At 44.8% G+C, this 14,705-nt stretch overlaps 1 protein-coding gene across 4 annotated transcripts in view; it reads right to left on the reverse strand.

The window, feature by feature from the left end:
- The window catches only part of si:ch211-207d6.2 (sickle tail protein), a 211,124-nt gene that overhangs the window by 47,669 nt on the left and 148,750 nt on the right, over positions 1-14,705 (reverse strand). For all 4 annotated transcript variants that reach the window (XM_044218727.1, XM_044218728.1, XM_044218729.1 and 1 more), the window contains one exon: positions 7,592-7,728. In XM_044218727.1, the coding sequence (XP_044074662.1) occupies positions 7,592-7,728 (137 nt within the window). The remainder of the gene's footprint in view (positions 1-7,591; positions 7,729-14,705) is intronic.

Here is a 14,705-nt window from a genome sequence, read left to right on the forward strand (position 1 = left end):
GTCACTCATTCGTCCAGGAGTGTTCCATCGTAGAAAAGGTTTCAGTCATAGTCATCTGGACACTGTTTTCAGAATCAAGATGTTTCGGCTCCCATCCGGAAGTCATTCTCAATTGTGAAAATGGTCTGGGAACTTTCCCAGACCATTCTGAAAACAGTGACCAGATGACTACGACTGAAACCTTTTCTACAATGTAGCATAGTGTTAACAATGTTACTAATAACATTCTTTCTCAGCCGTTGGACTCAAACCATTTTCTGAAGCCCAAAAAATATACATTTAAATAATGAATTTAATATAATAAATGTTTAACGACTAGTCAACTAATGGCTTGAACTAACGACTACTAGTTGACTAGGAAAATCTTTAGTCCGTGGCAGCCCCATTAACACGTCCAACAGTATCCCTGATGCCAACCCACTTTTCGAGGTGATCCAATAGAATGATTATCTGTCGTAATGTACGAACTAGAACCCACAAATGCAGAACGCAATGAGTAGATAAGGTAAGTCAAAATTTATTCAAACAGAGGGAATGGATGAATATAGTCTTTTATCGGGGTGTAGCCAGGGCTGTCCACTGCAGCTCTCGAGGACGCAGTGAACCCAACCCTGGGCAGACTGCACAGATCCAGGAGCGGAGAGTGGGGAGGTGTGTTCCGACCGGGAGCGGGTATGGCGATGTGGGGGCGGCAGCGGATCCGTAGAGTGGCGAGGACTGGCTCCGAGTGGCACGGGAGTTGTCGCTGGTGGAGCTGAGGAGGCCGCTGGTTAGCTGGCAGAGCAGGAAGAAACTGGAATCCTGTGTCGGTCCGCGATCTGGCGGTTCTTGTCAGTGGACCGGAGTAGCGCTGCCCGGGTCTCTCTCCAAATCTTGCGGCAGCGGCGGAGGTGATGTTGCACTGAGGGAACTGCTAGCTCGTTCTCTTGGGCTGGGAAGAGTGGAGGCTGATACCCTAAAGAGGACTCAAAGGGAGAGAGACCAGAGGCAGTACAGGTAAGAGAATTGTGTGCATACTCGACCCAGGGAAGTTGGGAACTCCAGGAGGAAGGGTTGGTGGCAGCCACACAGTGTAACGCAACCTCAAGGTCCTGATTGGCCCTTTCTGTCTGGCCATTGGACTGGGGATGGAATCCGGAGGAGAGATTAACGGTGGTTCCCAGGGCTAGACAGAATGCTCTCCATACCTGAGAGATAAATTGAGGGCCTCGGTCAGATACAATGTCTAGGGGGATTCCGTGGAGGCGAAAGACCTGTTGGACCGGGAGATCTGCTGTTTCTCGAGCCGATGGAAGTTTGGGGAGTGCTATGAAATGCACTGCTTTCAAGAACCGGTCAATGATGGTGAGGATGGTAGTGTTACCTTGAGAAGACGGTAACCCGTAACGACATCTAAAGCAATGTGGGACCATGGGCGACTGGGGACCAGGAGTGGTTGAAGTAATCCCGCAGGTGGTCGATAGGAGGCTTTACCGCAAACACAGACTGCACATGTGGCCACAAAGGCCCGGGTATCCGCCTCCATGGTAGCCCACCAAAAGTGACGTTTCATCAGAGAGAGTGTGCGAGTCACGCCTGGGTGGCATGCAAAGCGGGAGTTGTGGGACCACTGGAGCACCTGGGAGCGAGCAGAATCAGGGACAAACAGGCGATTAGGGGGGCCGTCACCAGGGTTGAGTCTCTGGTCGTTGCCAGATTATTGGGAGAGCACAGTCCCTACCCCCACCTCTACTGTGAACTGTCTTCTGGGGTCAGGTTGGATGAGAATGGGGGCCAAGGTGAAGAGGGTCTTCGAGTTTGGTCAGGGATGAGTCTGCTTCGGGGTTCCAGGAGTAGGGGATTTTGGACTGGCTTTGTCCCACGAGAAGATGAGGAAATCGTCTAAGTAGACGAAGACGAAACGGTTCAAGAAGTCCCTAAGTACATCATTGACGAGGGCCTAGAAGACGGCTGGGGCATTAGTGAGTCCAAAAGGCATGACCAGATATTCAAAGTGGCCCAGCGGGGTGTTGAAGGCTGTCTTCCACTTGTCTCCTTCCCATATCCGGACCAAGGGATAGGCGTTCCAGAGATCGAGCTTGGAGAAGATAGTGGCACCATGAAGGGGTTCAAAGGCGGAATTAATGAGTGGCAGGGGATATTTATTTTTAACAATGATCTGATTGAGTCCCCTGTAATCTATGCATGGACGTAGAGTCTTGTCCTTCTTTGCCACAAAAAAGAAGCCTGCCCCCACTGGTGAGGAGGATTTCCGGATGAGGCCTGCCTGCAACGATTCCTTAATGTTGTGCTCCATCGCTTCCCGTTCGGGTCGGGACAGGTTGTACAGGGGGCTAGATGGAAGAGTGGATTCAGGGATAAGGTCAATGGCGCAGTCATAGGGACGGTGTGGTGGCAACGACAGAGCGAGGTCTTTGCTGAATGCTTGCTTCAAATCATGATATTCTTCCGGTATCAGAGTCAGATCCAGGGGCTCCGAGTTGGGCGGTGGAGTGCTGCCCCCTGGTGGAGACCGAGTGGATTGCAAGCAGGTAGAGAGGCAGTATGAGCTCCAACTCAGAATTCTCCCCCCGTGGACCTATCAATGTGTGGGTTATGTAGACGTAACCATGGGAACCCCAGGACCAGCGGTGTGTTGGGAAATGAGATGAGCTGAAACTGAATCTTCTCACGATGATTACCGGAAAGCACCACAGACAAGGGAACGGTGCGATGGGTAACTTGGCCTAAAGAGCTGCCATCCAAAGCCTCCACTGTATAAGGCAAACTTAGAATCTCTGTGGGAAGACCAGCTTGTTGGACCAACGCCATGTCTACGAAGTTGCCCTCAGCTCCAGAATCTGAGGGCTAACAGGGGAAATGACCCCTGTTGATGGTAGAGGGTAGCCGGGACTTGCAGACGAGGCGGGCCCGGATTATGGGGGTTGTTTGGGCTCACCAGAACCCCCACTGCAACTGGCGAGCCTATTCTTTTGGTCTTACCGGGCATGTACTCAGAAAGTGGCCCTTTCTGCCACAGTACAAGCATTCCCCTGCTGCCCGTCTGCGGATGCGTTGGGCTGGCATCAGATGGGTCCGACCTAATTGCATAGGCTCGGCTTCAGGAATAGCTGGAGGTTGCGGGTGTGGCCCCGTGGTCTGGGTTTGGGTCCCCGCTCTTGTGTGTGGGGGAAGAGCCGTGTTGCGTGAATGCTGAGTGAAGGAACGGCTGGTGTACTCCTGGCATTTCTCGCGTATGCGGTTGTCCATCCTAACGCATAGCGAAATCATGGCGTCCAGGCCGGCAGGTTCATCCCGAGCTGCCAGCTGGTCCTTCATTTGCTCATCGAGTCCTCGTTCAAATGCACTGATCAATGCTTTCTCATTCCATCCTGAGTTGGCTGCTAGTGTGCGGAATTCCACCGAGTAATCTGCCACACTCCGGTTCCCCTGGCTGATCCGTAACAGTCGCTCCCTGGTGTTTCCACTGGCGTCTGGGTGATTGAAGACGCTCCTCATTCTTTCCAGAAACTCCACCAGGGATAATGACGAAAGGGGTTGGCTAGCGTGCATAGCCTCTGCCCAGGCCAATGCTCTTCCCTGTAGTAACCCCACAATGTAATTCACCTTGGATTGGTCGGAGGCATATGTGATAGGATGCTGGCAGAAAACCAGGGAACACTGCAGCAGGAAGCCCCGGCACCTGGTAACATTGCCGGTCAAGGGGTCCGGGTCCAAAGCGTAGGAATCCCGCAGTGCTGGTGAGGACGGTGGATTAGTGGGAGTAGAAAGCGGAGAGGACACCATGGGAACTGTAGCTGAGAGCTGGGTGGTTAACCTGGAAACTTGGTGTGCGAGTTGCGTGATCTGGGTGACCATGGCCTGGTTGTTGTCAGAGAGTGCCCGGAGAACCTGCTTGTGTTGCCCGAGAAGAATCCCTTGGCTGGTTAGCGCTTGGTGGAATGGCGCTACTTCCGGTTGGTGTCTGCTGGGTCCATTGTGGCCAGATCGTTCTGTCGTAATGTACGAACTAGAACCCACAAATGCAAAACACAATGAGTAGATAAAGTAAGTCAGTATTTATTCAGAGGGAATGAATGAATATAGTCTTTTATCAGTCTTTTATCGTGTAGCTAGGGCTGTCCACTGCAGCTCTCGAGGACGCGTTGAACCCAACCCTGGGCGGACTGCACAGATCCAGGAGTGGAGAGTGCGGAGGTGTATTCTGACCGGGAGCGGGTATGGCGATGTGAGGCCGGCAGCGGATCCGTAGAGTGGCAAGGACTGGCTCCGAGTCGCACGGGAGGTGTCGCTGGTGGAGCCGAGGAGACCGCTGGTTAGCTGGCGGAGCTGAAGAGACTGCTGGTTAACTGGCAGAGCCGGGAGACCGCTGGTTAGTTGGCAGAGCAGGGAAACCGCTGGTTAGCTGGCAGAGCCGGGAGACCGCTGGTTTGCAGGAACAGAATGGGCAAACAGGTTGGCAGAGATCCGTGAGGTGACGTGGCTGTGATCACCGTCGAGAGGGATGTCTGCAGCAGAAGCAAACCAGAGTTTACAACAAACACACGATTACTAGACAAAGCTACAACTGTACTTAGCTGTGTGGATCGAGGGGCCGTTACGTAAGCTCGTACAGGTATACGGAGACGATCTGGCACTGGAGATGAGGAAGAGCCTGGCCTTTATGCTGTGGAGACTGATGATGATTGATGACAGATGCGCCGGTGATCAGCAGCAGGTGGAAACCCGGGGAGCCGGAGCACACACACACACACACACACACACACACACACACACACACACACACAGACATACACTACAGACAAACGGAGGACACACACAGGGAGAGGGAAAACTGCACAGAATACTGCAGGGATCACCCAGCATGGTGACTAACCACGACAGTATCCCAATTATGAGTCCTTTCCAGGTGTGGATCATATTATGATTTCTGTATGGAACATAAATTACCTGGTTATTTATACATGATTCTTACACAGCAGTGTGAGCAAATGAACGGGTCATAAATGAAACAGCAGCCTGCAGGTTAATGATATGACAGCGAGAGTCAGCCCCCAGCAGAGTGTCCTTTTGTCTGTCTGTCAGTATCAGTGAGCAGTGGGTTTTTATGCCTCCGTGCTGGCGATGGCTGTGGCCAAAGGCATTATGTTGCCATTCTCATGAATGCTGTATCTAAGGATCGCCTTGAGGGAATTGCTTAAAATTTGGCACAAATGACCACTTGGACACAAGAGCAAAATGATATCTTGTTAATGTCGTCGCAGTGAGACACAATGGGGTTTTTTTTCAGCGTGTTTTTCAGATGAAACAGGCGGGCATACTGGACTGCAGGCTGCAGACAGGTGTAAATAGGTTTTTAGCCATAATTTGATTAACACAATGAGTAAACAATAGCTAGCACAGTACGGGCTTTCCTCCATCTCGTCTATTCTACCTTTCACTTCCTGCCTCATTCTGAATTTCAAGCATCATTGGAATCATGTGACTGCAAACAACTAATTGTGATCCTGTGTGAGTGAGTGAGTTTCACCTACAGCTCAAATAGAGGCTTCACATCTAAAAATGCCAGGAGAAAACAAAAGCACCACATTTTGTGTAACTATACTCTATATCCATCTTTACATAGTAATCAAGTACATGTGTAACGTACTAATGTAATCGTAGAAAAGGTTTCAGTCGTAGTCATCTGGACACTGTTTTCAGAATCAAGACGTTTCGGCCATCCGGAAGTCATCCTCAACTAATTCGTACTAATGTAATGTAATGTGTTTAGCCAATACATCTGTGATAATCCTTCATTAATCAGTTCAAAAATGTATATTCACTGGAATCATACATATGTGTCACCAATATAGTGATAACTTCCATTTGGCCCCAAAATACACTTAATACATTTTATTCAATTCCTTCCAAGTATTCACTACAGTCTGGACAGACATGTATGGAAACTGCAACTTGACTGGTTGGCGGAGGCATACAACCGCGGGCCGTCAATTCTAGTTTAACAATGTAAGGGGCACATTGCACATCACTGACAGAAAAGAAAAGTAGAAAGGGTGTTGGAAATTAATTACAAAAGATTTCTTTCTATCTGGTGGCGCCCTAGTCGACCTATGTCTAAAAATGGCCGTGTATCCATGCTAGCAGCTCTGAGGCTGTACTTAGACACAGCAGTGCTAACATGCTCATGTTAAGCACGTATAATGTTTACAAGTTAGTGTGTTGGCATGCTAAAGCTGCAAAGACACTGTGTTTTTATACATCTTGTACATTGTGTTACCTTTTAATCTTCCTTTCTGCACAACTTTAATGCTCACACTGTGCAGATCAGCTGTGTGACCACGACGTGGAGCTCACACTCAACGCAAACACTGAAACCCCAGTTGGGTTTCTTCCACTGACAATTCAAATAAAGGTTATTCAAATAAGATGACCGCCTCACCAATGATAGCAAAAAGAGAGAAAGGCAGCGTCACTTTGTGTAATTCTACTATGAACTAAGAAGAAGAAAAAAGACAAATATGGAGCCGGAGCTGGAACATACAGTCTTGTCTGTTTGTTCTGTAGTGAGGTTCAGGTTTATATCACAGCAGCCAAAGACCTAACCCTCAAAACGTTCAACATGTAAAACTACTGCAGTAATATTAAATACTACTGCAGTAATATTAAAACAAGCTCACTACAGTTTACAACAGATCTTTTGACAGCAGCCATGTGGGAAATCAGACAGTGGAACGGCTCAAACTGCCGACAGCTCATCAAAATTTTGGACCTGCCAGAAATCCAACCGATCGCCCAAGAGCCCAATCATTGATCGTTCAGGTGATTGTTTAATCAGATGTTATGGAAATGTCATTTTGCAGGTATTGGACTAATTAAAATGTTGACCTGATGATGGTGCTAGATGAAAAGTCAGAGGATTCATCCTTTGGGGACCATGAATGACTGTATAAAAATGTTGAGCGGTATTTTAGAGGCAAGATACATATGAGAATTCTCACTAAAATATATGCAAAGCAATTATTTTAAACCAACGATGTTTGTGGTCACTGACACACAGTTAGTGTGGAAATTATTCACTGAACCTGCTGCCTATTTGTTTGTGCTGTGTCCACTAGCTTGCAAAACTGTGTTTTCTTAACAGAGCACAATGGGGTCTCATAGCTGGAGTGCAAATGGGTTAGAATAAACAGAATCAGATATGGTTTGGGCTTCAAAATAGCTAATACTGATCCATTACAGGAAGTATTGATTGGCATGAATCATTCTAAATTAATGCTGAACAATTTACAAAATGTCTATTTTCTCATTATTTTTATGTCAAAATTCTATTGCTTTTACAGTATATTATGGTAAACAGCCCAGAAGTCCAGTCAATGTGGAACAGTATATACACAACTGCAGCCCATAGACCTCAGTGTCAACAGTTTTTAGTGGAACTACTCTCTATTGAAAAAATAGAGCACAGTTGAAAACTGCTGTTTAATTTAAATCAACTTCATCCAATCTTATTACATAATCGGCCAATAGAGAGATACTATTTGATTCAGTCCTTCCAATTCCAGTCTTGATACAACCCAAATCCACCGACCTTTAAGGATGGCCAGAACTTCTCCAACCCTCCGCAGGTTGACCGCTCCCTCCTCCACGTCTCTCAGAGTGATTGACAGCTCGCCGGGACTAGAGCCAGAGCTTCTTTGCAAATGGTCCACATAGTCTTCCAGTTCACTGAGAGGTGAAAAAGACATCAATGTGGTGTTAACAGTCAACACAGGCAGGAAAATCAGCCATGAGATATCCTACTGTAGACATAAGATGGCAGCAGAGTACATTTGAGGAGTTCCATAGTCCTGTTGGTTGTCCTCAAATTAAGATAATGAAGGTTTAGACACAATAATGCAATTATTCTAACCCTTGGAAAGAATGGTACATATATAGTGTAGGTATGAGTCTGCAGTGTGATCATGTGTTAAATCGTCCTGCCTGTTGACAACTTTACCAAGTAAACCAGTTTGACAATGTCTATGAATTTATGACGCAGGTTGTGTGTGTGTGTGTTATTTTAGGAACCAGTTCTGGCTTGATCCCTCCAGACAGAGAAGCCTTTTCGTGTTATAAGCATTTTATACTGATTTTCAACAGCTTTTCAATGCTTACATATGGTTGAAACACTGTTCGGATACCTAATAAGATAATCAATTTTATTTCTGTTTCTTTTCTTAAATTGTATTTGTATTTTTAAAGAGGAAAGAGCAAATGAAACCTTCACTATGAGGCTACAGCCAAGTTCCAAAATGATTCATTAGCTTTATTTAATTAAAATATTCAAGTAGTCTACAGATGTTGAGGTGCTATAACATTCTGCCTCTCTGTCCCTCCCTTCTGTCACATTCTCACTTCCTCAGGTCCCTTCATTGCCATTCTCTACCTGTCCACCAGATGCCCTCAAACTTTTCCACCAGTCCCAGTCACCTGACTCCCACATCCACCTGCTCACCTGTTTCCACTTTCCCTCACCCGCCCTGCAGTAGGCTATATAACTGGCCCATTTCCACTCCATTCCCTGCCAGATTGTTAATGTTTCTATGTTGTTTCATACCTGTTCTTTCCTGCCTCTGTACGCTAACCTGGAATCTTTATCGGAACCCTAACCTCTACCTCCCTGCTTCACTCCTGTTCACCTGTGGATACTCCCTTCATTCTATTTGTACTTGCTACCCTATGTCAATAAGCTTTTTATATCTTCACTTTTTTTCAATAAATTACCGAGCTGTCAATGTCTGCCTCCATTCACTCAGATTGTTTACTGATGATAAATACTATTCAAATGACTGTGCCTGTTCTTGTACTTTAATCAACCTTTGCTATACTGCCAGTATGAGAGACATGTCATCCATCAGAGACTCATGAGGCAGTTTACTGAGTTCCAACAGCAAGCAGACACATGCCCTTCCATGGGATCTAAATATGGGGGATGATGTTTAACCTGCCAGGTCGCTGGTTTCACTTTCATTTGATTTCAGCATTATTGTTGAATTTGATTTAAACTTCACTGGAATGTCTTCACCTTTCACAAAGAAGACTTCTTACTGTAACTGTATGTATAACTGGATGCATTGCTTATTTAACAACCAGGCAGCCTGTTTCTGATTGAACACTCTGTAGATAAAGCTGTGAATATAACTGAGCAGAATAGAGAAAGGAGAGTTTTCATCAACAAAATGATGAAAACAGGACAACCTTTAATTATAAGACTTTTTAATAATTTATTGTGAATGTTAGCGCAATCTTGACTGCTTGTCTGCAATAGCTAGTCATGATAGTACAAGATTTCGAGCTTGTGAAATAATGTTAATAGTTTACACAATAATTTCACAGCCTGTGGTTAATGTATCACCTCTGACAATGATTAGCCTCAAAAATTTAAGTTTGTGCACCATTTCAGATCATTACTTTACTTTTAAAGATGTTGAGATATGGGTTTTGACAGTTTTAAGACATTAGATTGTTTAGGACTTCTAAAACATTTCTTCAAACATTTTATGGACTCACAGATGTGGGCGTGTGCACAGATATGAACCCTATTAACATTCACGTAGATACGGGATGATTAGACACACAGCTTTCTCTGCAGGATAATGTGAGGAAGCAGACATGTAGTGAGCATAGTGCCCACTGTAGATCAACCACTGAGCTAGTTAAAGTCAACTTTACTTTCATGGTTCAGCATGAAGGAAAAATTCCCTCTCTGCTTGCTACTACAGTCATTGAGATGTTACGTGCTGTTAACTGCTCAGCTCCTGCTCATACTACAGCCTCTCAGAGCATCATTACAGTGCTGCTGCTTTTACAATATGTCAATTTTTAAAATATTATGAGTACAGAGTGAAAAGTGTTAAAGAGCTGATATGATACAAAGGTTGTTGCAGGCGCATGCAGGATACCTCCTACAGAAGTCGTAAATCATCTAACTTTGTGGTCAGATCTCTACAGTCTAGCAGCAGGATGGAGGTTTGGGTGAAATAATGAGTTGGTTGAAATGAGTAGTTCTACATGAGCTAATGAAATCCTTGTTCAAACATGGAACACAATCTGTTTTAAACAGTAACAAATGTTGTACTTGAAGTGGTTGTTGGCTGCATTGGCAACTATAATTATAGAAATGTGTGTAATATTTCTGTTAACATAACTCTCTTCCCCCACCCCTGATATTACTACAGTGAGTGCTGACACACACTGTCTCCCCTTATTTAAAGGCTTCCTAAAGCAATGGAAAATGTTGCATCCATTGATGAAACAGGCACATTAGTCAGCAAAACTTCAACTAAAAGAATATAATTGTAAGATGACATAGAACAAAATAATATTAACAAATACACTACATGTTTAGTTTTGTAAATGCATAATGAAATGCTGTGGTTTGGACCCAGACTGTTCATTTTCAAGTTAAGGAATTTAACTCACTGCGCAACCACCACAGTTAGAATTTATAGTTAGGATAACCTGCTACATCTGCAGCCTGCTAAGCCTGAATGATACTGTTAGTTACCTTAAAAACAGGACTAGCAGTACAATCTGCATCTTATCTACTTTGTTAAACACAACTGCGCTCAATGTTCGACTCCTGCTTCTGCTATTCTTATACTGTCCGTTTATATTATCAGAACTTATGAGCCATAAGCTAGTTTTGACAAATTTAGTCCTTGTTTTGGTTTGGAGATACTTGAAGTAGCCTGTACATGAACTAGCCATGTGATTTATGTGATTTTATGTACAGGCAACTATAGAGAGCGCAAGTCTGATCCTTGTTGTTTGATATTGGCTGTTCTTCTAGATACAACCAGACAATGACTTTTCCTATAGATGGTTTCTTTGGGGGGTTTCTCCATAGATTTTTTTCACATAGGTCTGGTGCTGTGCTCTGTGATGGCTGTTTTCCCTGTAAGAAAAACAACTGACCAATCATAGCTTTGTAGGCAGGATTAAGAATGGGGACATCATCTTTATATTTATATTTTTTAATAATATCTTCATCAAAAATAAAATTATATTAATGAATTTAATTATTAAAAACATATAAAACACCAATTATGTTATAAGCATGTAACAACTACAACTCCAGAGACGTGTTGACAGCTTGCCTTTAGCCAAGATTCATAACTGACAAACAACATAATTGAATTTGTTAGGATTATGATGTTTTGGAGAGTAACACTAAATAGAAACAGAAAAGTCCACAGGGCTCCTTTAAGGTTGAACCCTAGATACCATCTCCACTATCATATGGCCCAAAGAAATCCCTTGTAATGACGTTTTATATTAAACATCAAATGCAGCGGGCAAGAACATAATAACATCTGCTAACTGGAATCAGCTGAAAGAGTGATGTGGTGCTCAAATGATATTAGCCAGTACAGTAGTTCTTTAGCTTAGAATATGAACAGATAGCTCAGTATCACATTTTCAGCTTTTCAGACAGACTTAAGAAAGAGACCCTTCATGGCAAAATACATAGAGATCTGAGAGCTAGTGGAACAGAACTGTCTCTATATAAATAAAGTTTCATCTCTTTCAGTTCTGATATATATATATATATATATATATATATATATATATATATATATATATATATAAAAGCTAGGTTGCTAAACAATACAAAGTAACTGCTGAAAAAAGCTGAAACATATTTACTGACACTCTTTTCCCATCATTTCCTGAAGAAACGTGCACATCAAGTAAGCTAATGCTTACTTGATGTGTTGGTATTTTGTTAATGATGTATGTTATTTGGAGTGGTGTGTGGAGAGATAATTGAATCACACTCACTCTGAAACTCCTACTCATGATGCTTGATAAATGCCAGGCTTTGCACAGAGGCATCTGTGCTATGAAGTCAGTGTGTGCATGCTAACATGAGAATGAGTTCTGATGTCTCTGGAAACTCATGTCATACCAGATCAAGTCACTTCCCATCCCCCTGACTCTATTTTTAACAATATGTTTCTTCACATTTTCTCTCTGCCTAAAGATGTTTCCGTGCTGTGTCTTGCATGCACAGATGATTTGACTTCAGCTGCAGTGACATCATTAGGGGCATGATGTCAGAGCGAGTGTGTAAATGTTGAAAAGGCTAAATCACCACTTCAGAAATAATGGCCACTAATGTAAAGTCCAATCTGTGCTTCAACTTTAAGCAAAAGAAACTGATGTTATGCCGTGCAGTTCCAAAAACGGTGCAATGAAAGTTTTGTACAGTGTAGGAGGATGTCAATGTCTGATTAATCCAAATATTATCGAAATCGCAATATGGCCATGTGTAATATCCAAATTGCAGAAGCTGCAATTTTTTGATAAAGGTAAAATGTGTGACAAAACAGCATTATAATGAAGTACTGTACTGCTGCAGAGATGCCCTGGCCTACAAATCTTGTTCTCCAGATGTAAGAAAACATGACAATGTCACATCATCATGATTAATAGTTTTTTCAGTGTTGGGATTTACCATTTTTGGGGGCTCCAACTTGTGTAGGTGCGATCAATTAATTATGTCTATCAGAATTATCAAAGATAATCATAAATAACTTTAATGAATAAAGTCCTCAGGGGCACCACTCTTCTTAAAGAAGAGAAATGATAGCCAATTAATTTACTGAGTCTCATAAAATACATTAAACTATCAATTTGGAACTCTGATTAATAATTACATTAATAGGATTGAAGGATTTGGAGTTCAACATAGAAGAGGTTGGCAAATTACTCACTCTTGTGCAACATTAAAGAAGCCAGCATAATTACACAAGCATTTATTTAACAGATAAACAAAGCAAAAAACACACAATATGAATGCTAACTCTAAATACACTAAACTACAGTACAAAGGGTGTGTGTGCGCAGGTCTGGGTGCGCGCCAAAAGAAAGAAGTTAGCTGTCGGGCTTTGTGTGTGGCACCCGTTTGCGCTTAACTTTGTTGCAGAGATCTAACAGGCCTTCGCAGCACTTTCGTAGATCAGGAGACTTCGGTTCTGCTGTGTTTCTGCTCCGAACAGATTACACGGCAAAGCCAGGAGGAGAGAGTTCAGGTGGGTGTCTGCTGGTGAGCAGGCCACACTGACAGGGCGACAGCCACAGAAGCAATCTTATGTAACTTTTGTTGAACAGTGGCCACTGTATCCACAAGTGTTGATTACTTGGTAATGGTTAATGCTAAAATGTAGTCTAACAGTAGCACAAATAGAGACGAGTCATAAAGTCAGTGAACTGACATTGATGTCAGTAACACAACAATATTTCTCTAAAGTTTGCTAACATTAGCCACCATAAGCTACTGGTCACACCTGATCAAGATTTTAGCAGCAAAACCTCTCAATGTCCTGAACTGAGCAAGGGTATCACAGTTTGCTCCTCAGTCCTTATCTTCAGCCACATTCCCACTTCCTCAAACACATGCATTGCCATTTTCAACCTGTCCACCAGATGCCTGACTTTTTCTCCTGTCCCAGTTATCTCACTCCCACATTCAGCCACTCCCTCCTCCCCCGCAATAACCCCTTTCCCTCCTTTCCCCATCACCTGACTGCCACTTGGACCTGTATCTGCCTGCCTGTTACCTGTTTGGTGCCTGTCTACTTGCCTGCCAACCTGTGTACATACCTGCCTGCTAGCCTCTGGCCTTCTAGCCTCTGGCCTGCTAGCAACCGGCCTTCTAGCCACCAGCCTGCAGTAACGTTGATTAGGCTCGGGTTTGTGCGCCTGCCAGCTCTTCATACTCACCACTGCCCAGTGCCCCGGAGACTCAGCTGTTCAGTGTCACAGGTCATCAGTCCTGCCTGGTCCCTAGTCTGTGGTCCGGCCAGCTCCTGGTTCCCCGTCTGCAGTCCGGCTGACTCCTGCTCGTGGTTCCCTGTCGGTGGACTGGCTGACTCCTGCTCTTGGTCTCCAGTCAGCAGCCTGGCTGACACCTGCTCATGGGTCGCAGCCATGTCCTGCGTCTGTCTCCACCTCCAGCCTCCAGTTCAACCTCCACAGGGGTTTCGCCTTCGGCGCCGACCTCCTGAGTTGCTCCACACGTCTGGTCATCCTCCGGACCTGCTACGCCCTTCGTCCCTACCTCCTAGTTGCCCTCCAGACCTGCTTTGCCCATCTGTCCAGCCCTCAGGCCATCCGCCTGAGGTCTTCTGCTCTGCATCTGTCCCGCCCTCAGGCCATCCGCCTGAGGTCTTCAGCCCCGCTTCTGTCCTGCCCCCAGGCCATCCGCCTGAGGTCTCCTGCACCGCCCCTGTCTTTCAGTTCCCAGGCCACTTGTCCCTTTTTCCCCTGCCCCTCCTTTTCCCTACACAGCTGTTTCCACTCTCCCTCATCAGCCCTGCAGTTACTTGGCCTGCTCCGCCCACTCCTCACCTGCAACTCCTTCCCTCATCAGCCACTCACCAGATATACTGGTTCACTTCCTTTTTTCTCGGTCAGTTCATCCCAGTTGCAAAGTTAGCTTTTGTTTTCTGCCACTTGGACCTGTATCCGTCTGCCTGCCTGTTACCTGTTTGCTGCCTGCCTGCCTACCGGTCTGCCTACCTGTATCTGCCAGTAAGCTAATAAAGCATTGAACTGCACCAGTCTGCCTGTACTATCTGTGTTTGGGTCCTTTCACTGTTCCCTGCTTGCCAAACCGTGACAATGGGTGTGTTTTATTGCTAATGAAAACAACTTTT

Source organism: Siniperca chuatsi, linkage group LG13 (assembly GCF_020085105.1).
Source record: "Siniperca chuatsi isolate FFG_IHB_CAS linkage group LG13, ASM2008510v1, whole genome shotgun sequence".
Taxonomy (NCBI): Eukaryota; Metazoa; Chordata; class Actinopteri; order Centrarchiformes; family Sinipercidae; genus Siniperca; species Siniperca chuatsi.